Source organism: Prionailurus bengalensis, chromosome C1, assembly GCF_016509475.1.
Source record: "Prionailurus bengalensis isolate Pbe53 chromosome C1, Fcat_Pben_1.1_paternal_pri, whole genome shotgun sequence".
In the NCBI taxonomy this organism is placed as follows: Eukaryota; Metazoa; Chordata; class Mammalia; order Carnivora; family Felidae; genus Prionailurus; species Prionailurus bengalensis.
Window position 1 is genome coordinate 14344147 of NC_057345.1, and position 20268 is coordinate 14364414.

General features: G+C 52.5%; 1 protein-coding gene across 3 annotated transcripts in view; it reads right to left on the reverse strand.

The window, feature by feature from the left end:
• TMCO4 (transmembrane and coiled-coil domains 4) overlaps positions 1–20268 on the reverse strand; it is a 94926-nt gene that overhangs the window by 43825 nt on the left and 30833 nt on the right. For all 3 annotated transcript variants that reach the window (XM_043573926.1, XM_043573925.1, XM_043573924.1), the window contains 6 exons: positions 14503–14635; positions 7806–7903; positions 7408–7551; positions 6506–6625; positions 1791–1955; positions 751–887 (listed from right to left, as the gene is read on the reverse strand). In XM_043573926.1, coding sequence (XP_043429861.1) covers positions 751–887; positions 1791–1955; positions 6506–6625; positions 7408–7551; positions 7806–7903; positions 14503–14635 — 797 coding nt within the window. The remainder of the gene's footprint in view (positions 1–750; positions 888–1790; positions 1956–6505; positions 6626–7407; positions 7552–7805; positions 7904–14502; positions 14636–20268) is intronic.

Here is a 20268-nt window from a genome sequence, read left to right on the forward strand (position 1 = left end):
GGTCTGGCCAATGAGACGTCAGTGGAAAGGCTACAAGGCCTTTCTTTTTCCTGCTTACCTGGAGGGCGGATGCGGGCATCTGGTACCACGAGGTCAAGAGCCCCTACAGCAGAGCAACAAGCCACACGGCCCTTTGCTGCCTCGCCATGGCACAGTGTTCTAGCGCAAGACTGCCTTCCTAGGCTTCTCCTCGAGCAATAAACTCCCACCTCGCTTAAGCCACCATTATTTGGGGTTTTCTCTCGCCGCTAAAACTAATCCTAACTGCACAGTCATCTCTGAAACTTTCCCCCAAACTTCTGTTTCCATTTACTCAAGTTTATTCTGAAGTTACGGGGGCGGGGGGGGGGCATGCAGTTTCATTTCCCTGGTAAGTACTGGATTCAAATTTTAAAAGTATTCTGATTGTTTATCTTCCTGATCATTTTACACGGTATTTGGACCACGGGACATCTGCTCAGATGGTGGCTCTAGACTTCCAGGAGGGAACACTTGCCCTTGTCCCTTCCCTCAATGTCCCTGTTATTCAGTCTTCACCTCACTACCTGCGAGAAACGCACAACCTACAATTCTCACTGGTCCATCCTGGGATATTCTTGTGACTTGGACTGTAGGGGCAGTGAAGGCCATCCACCCCCAAAAAGCCACTGGACTACCTCCATGTGGGCTTGTCTTTAGGGCTGACATCTGTGCACAAGTCAGTTTCCACACTTCCCTTCTTCCCTGCACCTCCCCCAACAGCCCAGGTACCTGCTGCCGGGAGAGCAGGATGTGGGCCAGGTGCTTGCCAACCTCTGCGGATCGATGGAGGCACACGCCCCAGGGGTTGTCGATGACGTTGGCGACAGTGAGGAGTGAGGCTGGCCAGGTCAGGGCAGCCACGATGCCTGGGGAGGTGGGATATCAGTGATGAAAGCAGTGGGGGGAGGTCCTTCTCGGAAAGTGGTGGGCTGGCCAATGGATGCCCGAGTGAATGTGTGCAGAGTCTTGAACTTGGAACCTGTTAAGTTTTCCAAGTGCTGTCAAACTGCTATTAGAGCAATGAAGAAAGCTGACGCTCATGCGTTTCTGACTCATGGACTAAATTCCTTCTGTTCAAGCATCGGTCATCAGTGAGATGCCCAAGATGGCCTCAGTTTGTCACCCGACCCTGTATCCTCCCGCTTTGTGTTATAATTCTGCAGGGCCCGGGCCCCTGCCCCTGCCCTGCGCTCCACTCTAGCCTTGGCCATGTGAGTTGCTTAGGCCAATGAACTATTAGTCGACGTGAAGCTTGAAACGGTTTTGTGCGTTGGGTCCAGGCTCTCACGCACTTCTAGCGCTGGTGTGGGCTAGCCTGCTGATCTCAGGAGGAGGTGAGGGACAAATGGAGCAGGGCTGAGTTGTCCTGGTTGCCCCAGACCAGGCTAGCCCAGATCGGCGGACATTTGGCTGACCCACGGACGCATGAGCAGGCCCACCTGAGATCAGCCAAATGAAGCCTTACGACTTCTCAGCTATCATGAGAAATGATTGCTGTTTTAAGCTACTGAGTTTTGGGGTTGCTTGTCATGCAGCAATAGCTAACTGATACGCCGTGTGACAACGTGACTGGCTGTTTACCGGTTGCCTCCCCACAGAGACCATAAACTTGATAGACAGGAATGCAGTCTTAACCTCTCTGTGTTCCTAAGACCCAGCACGGTGCCCGGCTCACCGGGGGCCTCAGGCACGCAAAGATATGCTACTGGTGTGAGTTGGGAGCTGTGGGCCTGCTGCTGGCGGAGGTGGCCGCGTCGGGGGGTGCTTACCAGACAACACTGTGTACTTCAGGGCCTCCTGGGCTACCATGTTGGCGAGACCACTGAGGATGGTCTCCAGGGCATTGCCGAGCTCCATCAGGTACTTGGCCTCCCAAGCCAGGCAGTACTGCTCGCGGCTGCGGGCCAAGGCCGCCCACGGGGCGTTGAAGGTACCTAGGGGAGAACGCAGGTAGGTGGGGGGGGGGTCTCTCCTGTCTGTGACAGAGGGTGGCCCACCCCACCTTCCCAGACAGGTGGTGACAGGGGACCGCTTGCCCTTGTGGGGAGGCAGAGCCCCGCCCCGCCCCCCCTCCCCCCCCCCCCCCCCCCCCCCCCCGCCGCTGATGAGCGTCAGCTGTTAACAGAGCAGACAGAGCACAGCGCCACCTTGTGAGTCAGCAGGCTGGGGTTCAGGTCCCAATTCTGCATTCAGTAGTAGCTGGGTGACCCCGGGGAATACCACTTTCCTACCCTGAGCCTTACTGCGCTTATCTGTGCAGTAGGAGATGAGTATTTATCTCCTTCTATAAAGTGGGTAGGAATGAAGTCTTCGAACTTCCATGCACGTGAAGTGCTACTCTGTCTCCCCCTGCAGAAATTCTGGCATCAGCTGCCGGGGACATACAACAGGAACGTGCACTGCACACGGGGACGAGCAGCTGGCTCTGTGAACCAGTGGCAGGTCATTCAACAAGCTCGGGCTGGGAAACAGTCGGGAAGCTTGGGGCAGAGGTATCTGAGCCCGGCTCTGCCACGATCTTGCTGGGTCAGCCGATGCTTCCGGGCCTCGTTTTTCTCACTTAGGGACGAGTTAATGGGGAGATGTGGACAGCACCACCACAGTGACCAACGTCAAGCAGGAAGTATAATGTCGACTGTCTGCCTCCCTCCTTTTCCTTGCTCTGTGCCCTCCTTCTGCCCCTAGGATAGTGTCACCTCTCTGTATGACACTGTAGCCCTCTGCCCTCCGTGATGTGGCCCCTGCCTCCTTCCCAGCCCCTCCCTCATCAATGCCTCACTTACATCCTGCCCTTCAGAAACACATTTCACCTTCTCACGGCCTCTGAAATAGGGTGCCACAATTAGCCTGATTTAAATTTTTTTTAACGTGTATTCATATTTTGAGAGACAGAGCGTGAGTGGGGGAGGGGCAGAGAGACATGGAGGCACAGAATCCGAAGAAGGCTCCAGGCTCTGAACTGACAGCACAGAGCCCGACATGGGGCTCGAACTCACAGACCGTGAGATCATGACCCGAGCTGAAGTCGGACGCTTAACTGACTGAGCCAGCCAGGCGCCCCCAAATTAGCCTGATTTTATAGCTGAGGAAACCGAGCCATCCAGCCCTCTGGCTGGGCCCAGACAGGGACATGCACACATCATGCTGTCACTCTTTTTTTTTTTTTTTTAATTTTTTTTAACATTTATTTATTTTTGAGACAGAGAGAGAGACAGAGCATGAACAGGGGAGGGTCAGAGAAAAGAGAGAGATGCAGGATCTGAAACAGGCTCCAGGCTCTGAGCTGTCAGCACAGAGCCCAACGCGGGGCTCGAACCCATGGACCGCGAGATCATGACCTGAGCCGAAGTCGGACACTTAACCGACTGAGCCACTCAGAAGCCCCGCTGTCACTCTATTCTGGGAGAAGGGAAAGGGGCCCAGGAGGATGCCTGACCAGTCCCCCTGCTCCATGCTTTCCTGCCTGTGGCCCCAGTGACCTTTCTAAAACAGAAGTCTCCTCCCCCGCCCCCCCAAAACCACCATTTTCTCCCTTCACTGCTACTTGCCCTTGAGCTTGTAGTTCAATCACCTCTTCCACAGGGAGGCTGCGTGGCCCCTCTGGCGGAGCAAATGCCTTTCCGCCGTAAGTTCTCATACGGCCTGCAGTCACACGCTTACTTTTGTGACCGTCTGTGTGACGCACGTCTCCCACAGACTGTTTGCCAAGGACCAGATTCTCAAAGCCCAGTGACGTGGCACAGGGTAAAACTCATGAAAATACGATGATGAATGAAATGTGCACCATCAGCTTCCCGGAGGCTTCGGGTTCTGGACGTCCGCTACCTGCCCGACTCAGAGGTGTCATCCCTACCTAAGGGCGCCATGCGGACACGAGGACCACCCTGGAGCTGCTCCCTGCTCTGCGGGGACCCTGCCATGGCTCTGCAGCAGCTCAGGGTGGAGAGCAGGGGCGGGGGAGGGGCGGCGGTGGGGAGAGTGAAGGGGAGGAAGGTAGGCCGTGCCGGGTCACCGGCCTGAGCTTGCACCCGGCTCAGTAGCTTCCTGGTTGCTTGGCTCGCAGCTAGCCAGGCCGCCCTTGTGGGCCTTGGTTTCCACATCTGTAAGAATGGATGATACCTTCTGACTTCCGAGTGTCGTGGGGCTCACGTGAGATGTTGCATGAATAGCATTCGATACATGTAAAGCACTGTATCGCCCCGCGGCCCAGAACACGGGGTGTGGGGCCAGACAGAAAGAAGAGTGGTGGGTCCTGCCCCAGTCCCTGGCTACCCAAGTGGACCCTGAGCAGCCCTTACGAGCCTCAGTTTCCTCACCTATAAAATGGGGGTGACATTGATGCCCACCTCCCCGGCTTGCAGTGAGAGACCAAGAGAGCGAGGCAGGCAACATGCTTGGGTTAGTGCCTGGGTTAGTTCCTGTTCCCTACAAAGCGGTGGTCATTATTGCATATAATCCTATCCAACGAAAGGGTGGGTCAGGAGACGCGGGTTTGAGTCCTGCATTAGCCACGCCCCTGGGCTCACGTGACCGCCCTGGGTTTTGCCCTCCTGCCAGATCAGGACAGGAAAGGCCTCCACCTCAGAGGGTGGATGTGAGGCTCGCGGGAGGTAACGCATACAAGTTCCCACTGAGAGGGTAAAACGTCTGACTCAGGGTAGGCACGGGCGAAGTGCTCAGCTGACACCAGAGGCCCGCTGTGTGCGGATGGGGCCTGGCGATCACATACCAATGAGACTGGCACCTGGGAAGGCCGCCGCACATTTTCTCACTCGCTTTCTTCTGCGTCACGTAGAGGAACTGTGGCTTCCAGCCTCAGAGCCCAGAGATTTGGAAACTCAGGAGGCTGTCAGCATGGGTCTGGCTGGAATGTTCCAGATTCCCTGGCCCACCCTGCTCCCTCTCTCTCAGTGATGAACTGTTTACGGAGCCTCACACTGGGCACTTGCAACAGAGAGCCAGGCAGTGGGTGGACCATGGTGTTAGTCCTCGATGCCACCCTGGTTGGCCTCTCCCCCAAAACACAGATTCAGATTAGAGCAGCAGAGGGAACTAATGTTTGCGGAAAGTCCATGTGCTCCGTTTAATTTAAACTTTGTAAGTGTCTTGAAAGGCAGAGATAATTTGTTCTACTTCACAAATGAAGCAGCTGAGGCCCAGAGAGGGTAAGTAACTTGCTTGAAGTCACGCAGTCAAGATGTACTGATCTCGCACCTACTTAAAAGTCCTTTCTACTTGAAGCCATATGCTTCAATCCTTTGCTCTTTCCCACTTGCTCTGAGGATAAATACAAACTCCTTGCCATACCTCACATGCTCCAGCACGATCTGACCCTGCCCACACTCCTGTCTTCTAGCTCCCTGTTCCAGCCATCCCGTGGTCCTTTGTACGTGCTGCCCCTTTACTTAGTGTATACTTCCTGCTCCTTCTTACCCAGTTAACTCCCAGTCCTTAGCCCAAAGTCACTTTCTCCAGGATCCTTTCCCTCATTCCCCAGAAACACTCCTGATTTCCTCTATTGTGCCATCCATAGAACTTCCCTGTAATTACTGCTCAGTGGTCTTTCTTCCACACGGGACCATAAGTTCCACGAGAGCAGAGGCCATGACTGTGCCGCTCACCACTGAATTCCTAGGGCCTGGCTCAGTGTCTGGCAGGTGGTATGAAGATACTCTATAAATATTGCTCAATGGAGGAATTAATAGGTGAATGGGTGGGTGAATGGATGGATGGGTAGATGGATGGTTGGGTGGATGGGTGGATAGATGGATGGATGGATGAATGAATGGGTGGTTGGCTGGATGAACTGATAGACAGTTGGATGGGTAGATAATAGATAAATGCATGGATAGATGCATAGATGGGTGGATACATGGATGAGCGGGTGGAGAGATGAATGAGTGGATAGGTGAGTGGGTGGATGGGTAGATGGATGGATACATGGATGGAAGGGTGGATGGATGATGGATGGACGATGGATGGGTGGCTAGATAAATGGGTGGGTGGATGAATGGACAGATAATTGGATGGATGATGGACGGATGGGTGTGTGGATGCATCAGTGGATGAGTAGATGGGTGGATGGGAGGGTAGAGATGGTTGAGTAGGTGGATTGTTGGGTAGGTGGATGGAAGGCTGATGGATGGGTGGGTGTGTGGATGATGGATGGATGTGGGTAAGTAGATGGACGGTTGACAGATGGATAGATGGATGGGTGGGTAGGCGGGTGGAAAAATGGATGTGTGGATAGATTGGTGGATAGATGAATGGGTGGATGGACACGGGATGAAGTCATCTCACCTCCTTGAGCCTCGGTTTCCTCCTCTGCAAAATGAGGCTCCCCTCCCCACCCTCTAGAGACATCCACACGCAAGAGCCTAGGCCGGGGTCTGGCCCACAGCAGCAGTCAGAGTCATTCAACACCCACCTCTCCCCGCTCCACTCCCCCACCCTCATCCTTCTTTGCTTTGGCCCCGGTCCTCACGGTATTTGCCAGACGCCAGCCACCCTGTGATGGCGATGGTGATATGCAGCTGCCTGCCTTCTGTCAGAGGCAGAAATGTGAACTCTTCAATGGCCCCGACACGCTTCTTCATCTTGTATCCTAAAGACGTAGATACAAAAATGAGGATGGGATTAGTGAGAGTGGCTCTCTGTGCTCTCAAACTCACAGTGAGTGTCAACTGTTTGCCTTGCCCCTGGAAACATGTCTCATTTTTTAAATCGTTAAAGGTAGGTGCCATTATTGTCCCCGATTACAGCCAAGGGTCAGAGGCTTCCAAAGGCTGGCCAGCTCTAGTGGCAGAGCTGGGGCTGGAACTCGCTGGTCCATTGTGACTCCGTTGGTTCTATGTGTTTTCTCCTGCCCATGTGTGTCATGGGTGTAATATACGCCTCTCAAAAAAGCGGATCAAACTGATGAGGATTCTCAACATGGGGAGGGATTCCTGGAGTGGAACAGGAATCTCTGTGTGTGACTGGGGGGCTACTGGCACATATGATCTGGAAAAACCACCCAGGAGACACTGGTAATTTCAGGATATCCTCGTAGCCTCTGAACATGAAGAAGCCCATGTGTTTCCGAGGTGGCCTGCCTGGAAATTTCTTGGATGGAGACCAGCAGGTCCAATCAGACCCTCCTCAGAAAATCTGTACAGGGGCAGGTGCTCACATCCAGCTCTTTTCTGACCCACGCCAGGCTCCTGGGGCAGGTCTCTGGGAAGCCTGCTATGGGTTCTGGCGGGGCTGGGACCCAGCGTGAGAAAAGCCGTATCCTCCTCTGTCCCCGGGGGAGCCGTCTTGGGTGATAATCTGGGCATGTTTTGGAACAGCCGGGCGCCCCCGGCTGAAAATCCCCCCTAGGCCACCACCCCTTTGGAGCCTTACCTGTCAGGCCGGCTCCAGCCGCACCAAACAGCGAGGTCAGGACAGCGATGCCAGCCACTGAGCCCAGAGCCGCTGCCCCGGCACTGCCAATGATAGTTGCAGCGCCAGCAGCAACAAGAGGGGCAGCCAGACCCCCGGTGACGCCTGCAAGAACAATCCATGGTTGGTGAAGATGGGAAGATGCTGCCCACTGGGTTCTTCCCCCATCAGCTGCCCAGTGCCTTCCATGGATGCTTCTAACGCTAATGAATGCGCTTTCTGCTGACAGAGCACCCAGTGCGAGCTGGGGCCACCTCCCAGCTGCCCTCCTTACGCTCTCCTCTCTAGCTTCGAGCCTGGCACCGTCCCTGGCTCCACACTGGCCCACGTGCCCCTGGCTCAGCCTGGGCTGGCCTTACCGATCACCGTCCCGCCTCCGACAGTTGCCAGGCCTATCAGGAGATAGCGCTTCCATTTCCTCCGGTTTTCCTTCTTCTTCCGGGATGCCTCAGCCGTTCTGGGGGAAAAGAGGTTGGTCGTTAGGGCTGGCTGTGCCTGGGAGCCCGTGAGGCCACCCCGCCCCACTCAGCCCCCAAGACTGGGATCGATGCTGCCATGCAGAGCAAGGTACCAAAGTCACCCTGGGCCCATCGATGGTTTTAAAAAGCTGAAAAGTTTCTACAACCCAGCTGGGAAATCCCAGCGAGTGGGACGTGCTACTTACCCGACCGATCCATCCTAACAGGGTTGCAATTTGAATAACAAAAAGACAAAAAAATAGTAATAATAGCAAGAGCAGCACACAAAAAAATATCTTTGAACAGACGGACCCAGAATGAGTAGCAAATATAATCACAGACTCCGTCACCGCCATCTTCCCATCCCTCCCTGCCCCCCACCATCTGGTCCCAGCTCCCTCGGGAAAGGTCTGCCAGTTGGAGACCTTGGCCTTGGGGCAATAGCTAGAATCAGTCAGACTTGACACTTAAAAGCTATCAAGTGGAGCAGAAAGGAGGCACGTGGGGTGAACGGGGTCAGGCGAACGGGAGAATGGCCGCTGTGAGTGTCCCTGAGCCTGGCTCTGGCGTCTGGCGAGCAGCCCTCGCTGCTGTGGGGCAAGGAGGAGGACGAGGGACCAAGGGCAGGTCGGTGAGGTCTTCACGAGCTCGAACTCTGAGCTGACGGTGGAGTTTGGACAGCAACTCAACGTATGGTGTGATAGCAGACGATAATGATAAAGAGGGAAAATGGTTAATATTTACTGAGGAATTCCTTCTCGCTGGCCACTGTGCTTTGTATTTCACGTGGGTTATCTTATCCTGGAAGCAGGATCATTATTGTCCGAGCTGGGCGCTCAGGATCTGCTATGCCTTCTGGTTCCCTGCCAGCTCACCTCTATAAATTCTTGTCCTACGTCCCTCCTGGGTGTTCAGGACAGCCCTTTGTAGCTACTTCACTACAGGGAGGCGGAAACATGGGAGATAAAAGTCTCCAGGCACGGGGCGCCTGGGTGGCTCCGTGGGTCGAGCGTCCAGCTTCAGCTCAGGACGTGATCTCACGGTTCACGAGTTCCAGCCCCATAGAGTTCGGGCTCTGTGCTGTGAGTGCGGAGGCTGCTTCAGATCCTCTGTCCCCCTCTCTCTCCGCCCCTCCCCCACTTGCATTCTCTCTCTCTCTCTCTCTCTCTCTCTCTCTCTCTGTCAAAAATAATAAACATTAAAAAAAACATCTCCATGCACACCACAGGTGCTGGTTTCCCAGGGCTGAAATTCATGCCATCAGACGTGGGATGAGGCGTGAACGGTGCGCATCCAGCCAAGTGGAAGGCAAGGTGGCCACACAGAGTGTGGGTTCTGACATCAGAATTCGACCCTGTGAACTTGACTCTGACCTCTGCGGTGTGGTACTGGAGCACCAGGTTCGATTCTCCCTGCCTGCACTGGCCCTCCCCGCAGAAAGATGACATCCTTGCCCTGTGGAACTGAGGGGCCCCGTGACCCACTTCAGCCACTGAAACGTAGGCAGGAGGGAGGTGTATCACTTGTGGTACAATCTTTAAGAGTCAGTGTAGGGGTCGGATGAGTATCCTGCTCTGCCCTGAATCAGCAACGTTCCAGATGGAAGTCACTCTGTCACCCCAGGCCCAAGACAGTGTGGACTAAAGCCACCGGGGTGTGCAGTGGACAAGTACTGGGAAACAGGACCCACAGCTTTGCTGCTGTAAGCCATTGAGATGGGGCGGTCATTTGTTACTGCAGCAAAACCCAGTCCATCCCGATGGGAGAGCCACTTACTAACTGTGTGACTAAGCACCAGTCTGACTTGCCTCACCCAAGTGGGGATAATAATAGCACTTAATCCCTGGGGGCGTCATGAGGTTAAGGGAGATCATCCACATCCAGTGGCTGGCATATTGTAATGGGTCGGTATGTTTGCTGTTATCATTCCTTTTATTACTACAACTTATTCCACACACAAGGCCGGAGATACACTTTGGCCCTTAATTGCTAGCACCATTCCAGGCAAACAGGAAGACTGGGAATGAGCTGCTTTCGGCAGAGTTCAAGGTCTGAGGTGAAACGCAAGCTGCTGAGGACGTGCATGCAATAAGATCGCGCACTGGGACAAGCGGCTGGGTCTGTGAATCAGCGGCATCTCGTTTAACCAACTCGGGCTGGGAAACAGTCTGGAAGTTTGGGGCAGAGGTATTTGAGCCCAGCTCTGCCATGATCTCTCTGGGTCAGCCAATGCTTCTGAGCCTCAATTTTCTCCCTTAGGGACTGGCGATGGGGGGATATGGAGAGCACCACCGTAGCGATATATACAGTATAACCCCGACTGTCTGCCTCCTTCCCTCCCCACCTCTGTGTCCTCCCTCTGCCTTGAGTGAGGGCAGCGTCACCTTTCCGACATGACACCTGGCCCCTGCCTCCTTTCCAGCTTCACTGCTCATTACTTTCTCACACTCTGCCCTCCAAAAACACACTGCCTACGCCTCAGTCCCTGTGCTCCTGGGACCTCCACGGTTTCACCTTCTCACCTTCCTTTGACTGGCTAAACATTAGTCACCATTCAAGATGACATCATTCCTCCTCCAGGAAGCCTGCCTGAGCCCTGACTCTGGGGCCCCTAACCCTCTGTCCTCAACATGGAATTCTAGACCATTGTTTTTCAAAGGGTGGGGCTTTGTCTCAACTGCGTCACAAGCCCCCAGGGTAGCTGTTAAAAGCACGGGGTGGGGGGGGGGGGAGACGCCTGGGTGGCTCAGTTGCTTTAAGCATGGCACTTCGGCTCAGGGCACGATCACACGGTTCATGAGTTCGTGAGCTCGAACCCCGCATCGGGCTGTCTGCAATCGGCACTGTCCCCCCCCCCCCCCTCCTGCTTGCACATATTCTCTCTCTCTCTCTTAAAAATAAATAAACGTTAAAAGGAAAAAAGGTACCACTTCCTGGGCCAGAAGCTCTGGGCAGGACGGTGGGAAAGCTGGACCTGGAACAAGCCGTCCAGGGACCCGCTGTATCTTGAGTTGGAGGATTGCACAGATAGGACCTTTCTTGCTCGCCGCCCTCAGCAGCTTGTCCAGGGCTTGGGACCTGGAAGGTGCTCAGAAAACGTTTCTCGAGCAGGACCCAATCACTCCAACAAGGACTGGACGTAAACATATTGCTGCAGTATCTATCCCCCCGATCACTGCCCACATCTACAAAGCCAGCGCGGCATTTTGGCTAAATATTCAGCCAGAGAATAGGCCGATCACCATCAATAATAAAACTTCTGAGATATTAGGACAAATCTGGAATGTTATAAAATTTCATAAATTTCTGCTCCTACATTGTTCCTGCAGTGACATCTGCACATCCATGATACTAGATAATCTTCCCTTTTAGCTGAGTTTATGGAAGGGGAAACTCAGAGCCTAAAGGGAATAAAATAACTAAAAAGTAAATGTCGTTCTTGAAGCTGTTTTATTTCAATGTATGAGTGCTGGTACAACCAAATCAATTTTACAAAGATTAGATGGATGATACACTCTAATCTCTAGTATTCAGCTTTGTATTATTGTTGGAATGTTCATAAAAATTTGCTGAATCAAAGAGAATACAGTATTTTCCCCAGAGTTATTCAGCTAATTCCCTCTCTAATGTTTACCTGAACTAATCTCCTTATTTAAGTCCTCAAACGTTAATAACTGTTTTGTACGTAAAATGAATAGCTTTCCCAATCATCCTTAATTACCACAGCATTTTACCCCTGCAATTAATTCCATTGTGTGAATTTCAACATCTAAAGCACCACAATGTTGGCTCGGAGTTACGTCTACAATGCTTCCTATATTAGGAAGTGGGAATTCAGATCACAACACTAAATCCAAATGGAACCCTGTCCCCATCACTGACTGCCTACGGGTTAGATACCAGGCCAATCTCTGCCATCCTACCTATGGTCCTGGCCACATTCATGCCTCAGGATGCTAGAAATGACCTTGAGTTGGTGTTGCATGTGAGCCTTCCCAGGCCAGAGGCTGAAGCCATAGATAGTGAAGGGCGAGACACCCACACCGCCCGTCTCACGGATCCACAAATAAATGTCGCCCACGGCTATCTCCTCTCCCATGACAGGGTGGTTCTTACCCTTATCACCATCACCACCACCTTCTTGTTGTTTTCTTTTTTAATCACCTTCTCCAGTTCATAGACAGTGAGTATATTTCTGGGAGGTCTGGAGACACTTTCCTAGTAAACACTCAGAAAGCCCCATTAAGAATTATCTTTACTGCTTTTTTTCAGAAGGAAGGAAGGAACTGGGGCTTGTCAACCATGAGGTGAGGGATGTACTAAGGGCCGTTCAGAGGGATATGGTAGTTGAGTCTGAGGGCACCACTGGCCAGTGGTGCAACCTCGGGTGAGGCAGTCAGCCCTCTGACCTTCTGTTTCTTCTTCTGCGAAACCCTCAGGGGCTTGTGTGCCCATCTTGTCCCGCATCTACTAAGGGCTCAGTGAAAGTTAGATGTTGACCATGTCATTCTGATGTGATCAGTATCAGCCTCCAGCAGCACAGCAGCCAACATTTACTGGCACCTACTATGTGCTAGGGCACTGTTCCAAGTTTTTGACATGTAGCCGTTTAATCCTTGCAACAGCCCTAGACGGGGATACTGCTATTACCCCCATGTGGGAGGTGAAGGAAATGAGGCACAGAGAAGGGAGGTCACCAAGCCTGTGGGGGAAGCCTGGATGGCCTCAGGGCTCAGACGGGGACCTGAGAACAGCAATGTGGTACGTTACACCTGAACTAGAGTAGCAAAGGATCGCCTCAGGGTGTCGAGTGATAAGCTCACCTTGCAGAAATGCAAACCTTGGAGCTAAAAGAAACCTGCACAAAATTTGATCCTGTACTTGTATAGGTGAAAAAAAAAACTGGTGCTGTTGACCAGAGAGGGAAAGCCACATGCCCAGGGCCACACAGACACTTAACAGAATCACGCTGAGACTAGGCTGAGACTAGGTCTCCTGGCCCAACAGTTGTTAGCTTCCTCTGGGTCTCAGACCCTTCCAGAGCCCACAGGTAGAACCTGAGAGGTCTCTACGGTCCCTAAATTGGAATTAAAAAAAATTACACACGTGGAGTATTTTTTGAGGGAAAGGAATATCAGCAATGATGACTGTACTACAGCAAATGATGATGTTTATCAACTAGTTTACTCCATGCAAAGCCTGCTCAGAGCACTTGTATGAACTCATTTGAGCCCTACGAGAGACCTAGAAGGAGGGTGCTATTATTATCCCCATTTTGCAGAGAAGCAAACTGAAGCCCAGAGAAGTTAAATAATTTCCCCAATGTCACATGCTGAGAAGTGGCCATATTAGAACTTGTTTCACAGGGTCCCTGATCTGGCATTACTAATATTATCAGAACAAATCCTCTGGACAATACGTTTTTTCGGATGGTAAGATTTCCAAACAAATAGCTAACAAAAACAAATAGCTCTCCCTTCATCTCACGGTGTGTGTGTGCATGTGTGTGTATGTGTGTGCGTGCGTGGGCGATTCATCCAAAGAATCTGGGTGGTGCTTGTGATTATGGGAATTGGCCTGGCTCCGGGTGTTTCTTTACTGACCCAGCTCTGGGAGTCAAAACAAGCCGGTTTTCAGGTTGTTTCAACAGATCCAGTTTCCCCCTTTCTCAAGGAACCAACCCTTTCCTGGCAGGAGGGCAGCTCCAGCCCTGAACCTGGCTTCAAAGCTAACTTCCCAGTGGGGTTGAACTGGCTCAACCCGGCTGCTCAAAGATAGCCATGGCGGCCCAGACCAAAAGGACGCTGGAAGACGTGCCTGGTTCAAGGAGCCTGCAATTAGGCTGTGACTGGGATTGGCTTTATTGCTCTGGGATCAGATCCTGCGTGAGGTGTTCCACAAGGAGCTGAGCTCTGGCCAAGTCACCAGGATACTTTCCCTCTGCACGCTCCTGACCACACAAAGATAGCAAAGTCGCTCTGCAGCTGGTAGGTATAGGTGGCCGTGGGGGAAGGGAAGGCCTCATATCTACTGAGCACTTGCTCTGTGCCAACCCCAGGCCAAGCCCTCTATGTGATCCCATTCATTTTTCACAGTGACCCTGGGAAGACTCTATCCTTACACCCATTCTACAGATAAGAACAGTGTGGTTTAGAGACGCCGGGGGGGGGGGGGGGGGGGGGGGGGGGGGGGGGGGGGGGGGGAAGAGCACCTACCCGAGGTCAAAAAGCAGCTGGGTGTCAGAGGTAGGATTTTAATCTAGGCCACTCCGGCCCATGGACAAGATGTCATGAGAGCCTGAGGCGGAGCGGGGTGTTGGGGCCATCAGTGTTAAAGTTATAGACTCACAGGCCTCAGGAATAATCCATTCAATCCCCATTTCCTACAATTGAGGACTGGGGCCCCCGAGAGGGGGAGTGACTTGGTAAGGCCACACAGCAAGTCAGGGCTGCCCTGGGACTCTCGGTCCAGTGCTCCTTCCACTTCAACGGACCATCTCTTAATGGGGTCACGGGGACAGAAGGGGAACCTCTGTTATCCGAAAAGTGCAAGTTCCTGATTCCCGGCAAGTGGAGCTAGGGTCACAGGGCTCCCTTACTCAGATTCCTCCTCTTTGGTTTCCTTCAGGCTCTCAAGGAACGTCTCTTCAAGGAGATCCAGCTCCCCCACGGGCACTCGGAAGAGGGAGGTCATGTGGCAAATGAGGACTCGGGCCCGTGCATCATAACACCCTCGAAAGAGAGACACAAGGGCAGAGAATCAGTTGGGCCTTTAAGCACAGCGACATTAACAGCGGTGTAACGGATAAAACCCACACCCTGGAAACGTCCTACAGGCACAACCCCAGGGAAGCGGTCCGTTAAACCACAGGACAGACGTCCAGGCGGAATAGCGTGCAACAATGAAAACCACTGATCGGGAGTAAGATGGTCTTTTTCACCAGTCGAATGAGCAAAGATGAGTTCTTTCCAACCCCAGAGCTGTGAAGAAGGTGGTGAAAACAGGTAGGTGCTCGAGGACATCGCTGCTGGGAGTGTGTGTTGATTTTAACCGCTGAGGGCAGCAATTTGACAATATGGATCAAAAGCTGAGCACAGTGCACACCCCCAAAATCGTAGAGACAGAAAGGAGAATGGCGGCCGGGGGCTAGGAGAGGGGACAAGGGGAGTCAGTGCTGATGGGGACAGACTTTCAGTTTTGCAGGATGAAAAGAGCTCTGGAGATAGATGGACGGTGGTGGGAGCACAACACGGCGAATTGGGGAATGCTACTGAACCGTACAGTTAAAAGTGGGTAAAATACTGAAGTGTATGTTACGTGTATTTTGCCGCAATTAACAAAAAGTGGGGGGAGGAGGGAGGAGGTGTGCATCCCCACTGGCCCAGGAATTCCATTTCTGAAACCCTAAATCTTTTTTTTAAGTGTTTATTTTTGAGAGAGAGACAGAGAGAGATAGAGATAGAGAGAGACAGAGACAGAGCATGAGGGGGGGAAGGGGCAGAGAGAGAGGGAGACACAGAATCTGAAGCAGACTCCGGGCTCCGCGCTGTCAGCACAGAGCCTGACACGGGGCTCGAACCACGAACATGATCATGACCTGGGCCGAAGTCAGACGCTCAACCGGCTGAGCCACCCAGATGCCCCTCTGAAACTCTAAATCTTAAGAAAACAATCCCAGATGTAGAAAACAGTAAGTGAAGGCCCTACTTTGTAAGGTGAGAGTGATAACAATCTGGAGACTTCTAACATCAGGGGGTTAGACAGGTAAACCACAGCATGTCCACCCTGTGGAGAATAAGCCATTAAAAAAAAAAAAAAAAAAGATTCCTAAGAAGTTTCTAAATCTGAAAAAAATGCTTATGTAATGAAAGAAATTTTTAAATGGAGAGATTTCCTGATAATATGGCATCAGGGCCCAACTAAGGGGGGAAAAAAAACACTGCATAGGAAAAAGGGAGAGAAATATACCAAATAGGATTTTTTTTCCATCTTTCCAAAATTATCCATAATGAGCTTGGGTTAATTTTCTAATTGGAAAAATTAAGCGATCAAAGGTGGTCTGTCCAAGCTCTATTTATTATAGCCCGGAAGCTTGTAAGAATGCATTAGTATCTGGTTAGTGCAGAGTGGGGGACCTGAGGGTGCCCCATGTCAGAGAGTGACACGGCTCAGCCACCCAAACGAGACCGGGAATACACCCATCCTCCTCCTTCACCCTCATAGCCCAAGGGCCCGGGACCCTCAGTTTATCCAAAAGCAGCTCTAATGTGTCCTTTCCCTGCTTCTCCCCCGCCCCCACCCCATTCCATTGGGAGGACGGCCTTTCCGACCAGGACAGTCTGGTGGTCCCTGTTCTCTGTAGAGAACCTGGCCACTCTCCCACATGGTGAACTTAGCGGGGCAGTGAGGCCCCTCGGGGTGAGGCATGTCAGCACCTCAAGCCCCCAAACTGCCACCATAGTCTCCTGTCATCTGCTGACACTGGGGCTCCCCTCTGCCTCACCCAACTGGCTCCAAACTCTGGTGGGGACAAGAGGGGTGTTACTCGGACCCCTGAGTGCCACTCCCCCCCACCAAGAGATTCTGGTTCCACAGTGGTGGGACGGGCCCCGGGGGCTGCAGGTACACAGCCAGATTTGAGGACCACTGGCCTGGGGGCCGGGAGTCGGAGGCACAGAGGTGCTGTTACTCCTGACTCTGCTCTCGGGTCTCCCTCCCTCAGTCTCCCACTTGCCCTCCTTGATTCTTCCCCAACCCGGAAACAACGCCATGACTGAAGATGGGACTCCAGTCAGGAGTCTCACTCTGCTTTCTTTTTTCTTTGAAGAAATTGGTCATGACAGAACCAAATCCAAACCCTAACTTGACCTATGAGACCCCCTGGTCAAAGTCCCTGACCTTGCCTTCTAGAATGTTCTTGCTTCAGGGCCTGTGCACTTGCTGTGTCCACTACCTAAAAAGGCTCATTCCTCAGATCTTCATGTGGGGCGTCTCCCTATTCAGGTTTCTGTTTATTTTTTAATGTTTATTTATTTATTTTTAAAAAAAAAATTTTTTTTTTTCAACGTTTATTTATTTTTGGGACAGACAGAGACAGAGCATGAACGGGGGAGGGGCAGAGAGAGAGGGAGACACAGAACTGGAAACAGGCTCCAGGCTCTGAGCCATCAGCCCAAAGCCCGACGCGGGGCTCGAACTCACGGACCGTGAGATCGTGACCTGGCTGAAGTCGGACGCTTAACCGACTGCGCCACCCAGGCGCCCCAATGTTTATTTTTGAAAGAGAGAGAGAGTGAGCGAGCACGAATTGGAGAAAGGTAGAGAGAGAGGGAGACACAGAATCTGAAGCAGGTTCCAGGCTCTGAGCTGTCAGCACAGAGTGCGGGGCTCGAACCCCACAAACCGTGAGATCATGACCTGAGCGGAAGTCGGACGCTTAACCGACTGAGCCACCCGGGTGGCCCTCAGGTCTCTGTTTAAATCCTCCTGCCCAGAGAGGCCTCCCTGACCATCCCTCCAGTACTCTCCGTTCCTTTTCCCTGCATTTCGTTCCGCACAGAGCTTCCTACTGTCTCATATATTCATTTACTTGTTCGTCTCCCCTCCCGAAATATAAATGTTATAAGGGTAATCACTGCTCTATCTTTAGTCCTTAGCATAGTGCTTGCCACAAAGAATAAATGTTCTATGAGTAACTTGACAGATCTGGGTAGGGACCCTCTCTGTGTGTCTAACCCTGGGCAAATAGCACGTCCTCATTCAGGTGGAAAACGGAAGTGGTGAGAGTCACCTCACAAAGTTTTGAGGAGAGGACTCCTGGTCCACGAGCGGCCCCTGACGAACGTCACGGAATTAGACTCCTGTTCTGGGTGTCCGCAGTGTGGGTAATCATATTATACTAAAGTAGTAGTGGCTAGCCTTCAACATGACATAGCCCCCCCCCCCCCAAAGTCCTGAAGTTTCAGCTTCTGTGGAGTAGACCGGCTCCTTACGTGCACTAGGGCACTCAGAGCGAGCCACGATCTGATAGCCTTTGCCCTGCTGTCCTGGACTGCCTCCTTAGACAAGCAACTGTGTACGTGCTGGGGAACAGACACGTCGTGGCTTGGGATCACTAGCTCAGTTAAAGCCTCACACAGGAGCTCCTCACTTTCTCAAAGGATCAGAGACGACTGCACCCAGGTGATAGTCGAGCTGTGGAAATTCAGCCCGCCTTGGCCATGGGGATTAATTGGTGGCAACCATAATTACCTGCTAATTCATACTCCACTGGTTAAGCCAGCAGTGATTCAGCTTCTGGAATATAGGTTACCAGATGCACAGGAGATTAACCTCCCAAGATATTCTCAGGCATGGGGTTCTGGAACGTCAGCCTCCTGTAAGGGTCACTGGGGGCCAGGCTGCAGGATTTGGGGCTGAGGTTCTTTCAAGGCAGGTGGTGGGCAGTTGGGGAGAGGCAGGAGCCTCCGGCAACCTTGACACTGGGGTTTTCTGGTCTCTGCGGCCAACTTGCCGGGTGGCCCAAGTTCACTGCCCAAGGGCCCGACTCTCCTGCTGTGGAGCTCAGGTCAAATGCCTGGGCCTCGTTCCTGGTTTTTCTTGTTGCCCTACCCCGACATCCAGTCCCACCAGTGCCGTCAGCTGCACCTCCACAATCTATCCTGAGTCTGACGCTGGCACCCGATTCCCACCACCGCCGCCTGCCGCTGCCCCTGTGACCGCCTTCCCTCTTCAACTACCAGCCGTCACGCAGGTACTCATCTTCCACTCTTGCCAGCACTGTACTTGCCACACAGCAGCCAGAAGGGCAAAGTCATACGGCAGATTGCGCTCTCCCCAACTAAAAATTCTCCCAGTGCACTCAGAATAAAACCCACACTTCCTCCCCTGGTCCGCAAGGCTGTACATTAGCTGGCCCCTAGCCACCCTCCCTCTCCCGCATCACTTTCCACTGATTCCTGTGTCATGCATCAGTATCTGGCCCAACAGGAAGGCAAGCTCTTTCCCACCCCAGGGCCTTTGTGCTTGCTTTTCTAACTCGAAAGCTCCTCTCCCGGAGCTCTGCCAGGCTGGTCCCTTCTCATCACTCGGGTTGCAAATACCACCTCCTTAGAGAAGCCATCAGCCCCTAAAGTACAGCAGCCCACTTCTGGTCATGCTGCCCCCACCCCCGGTTCCCACCACTGTTGGATCCGTGGATACAGTTATTGTCTGGCTCTCCCCACCAGAGAGTCAGGCCCACGAGGGCAGAAACCTTGTGTTTGTTCCTTGTCTCCCAGTGCCCTGGACGATGCTCGGCAATTAGTAAGACGTGTTGGCTCATTAACTAACTGAAGCCCTCCCTTGTCTGCCAGGATTCTCTGACATGCCCACTCTTTTCTGCTTCCTACCTCCAGCCGAGACTTATTCCCTATTTCCAGGACCATCTGAGTCCTGCTTCCCCAGGAGACAAGGAGACAGCGGCTTTACTGGGTAAGGCCTCTCTCCTCCTCTGGGTAGGGTCATCGCTTACAGTGATGAATTACTCTCGAATGTCAAAGTCTTCACAGCGCCTAGCATACTCTCTCTTGGACCTGTTTATCACTCAGTTCCTTCCTTAAGTGCTGCCTCCTCTGAGAAGTCCTCCCTGACTCTACTGCTTTCTATCCCTTTATCAGGAGGTATTTTCTTATCACCATTTAAAGCTAAATTTTTAGTTTTATTTATTTATCTTTTCATTTTTAAGTTTATTTATTTATTTTGAGAGATGTGGGAGCAGAGAGAGAGGGAGAGAGAGAGAGAATCCCAAGCAGGCTCCACACCATCAACGCAGAGCCAGGCATGGGGTTCGAACCCACGAACCGTGAGATCATGACCTGAGCTGAAATCAAGAGTTGGAGGCTTAACCAACTGAGCCACCCAGGCACCCCCTATCTATTTATTATTTATTTTAAACATTTTTTAAAATATTTATTTATTTTTGAGACAGAGAGAGACAGAGCATGAGTGGGGATGGGGCAGAGAGAGAGGGAGACACAGAATCCGAAACAGGCTCCAGGCTCTGAGTGGTCAGCACAGAGCCTGACGCGGGGCTTGAACTCACGGACCGTGAGATCATGACCTGAGCCGAAGTCGGACGCTTAACTGACCAAGCCACCCAGGCGCCCCTATTTATTTTTTAATGTGCATTTAGGTTGAGAGAGAGAGCGCATGCAAGTGCGGGAGGGGTGGAGACAGAGAGAGAATCCCAAGCAGGCTCCACGCTGTCAGCACGGAGCCTGACACGGGGCCCAAACCCACAAACCATGAGATCATGACGTGAGCCAAGATCAAGAGTTGGATGCTCACCGACTAAGCCACCCGGGTGCCCCTAAAACTTTTCAAT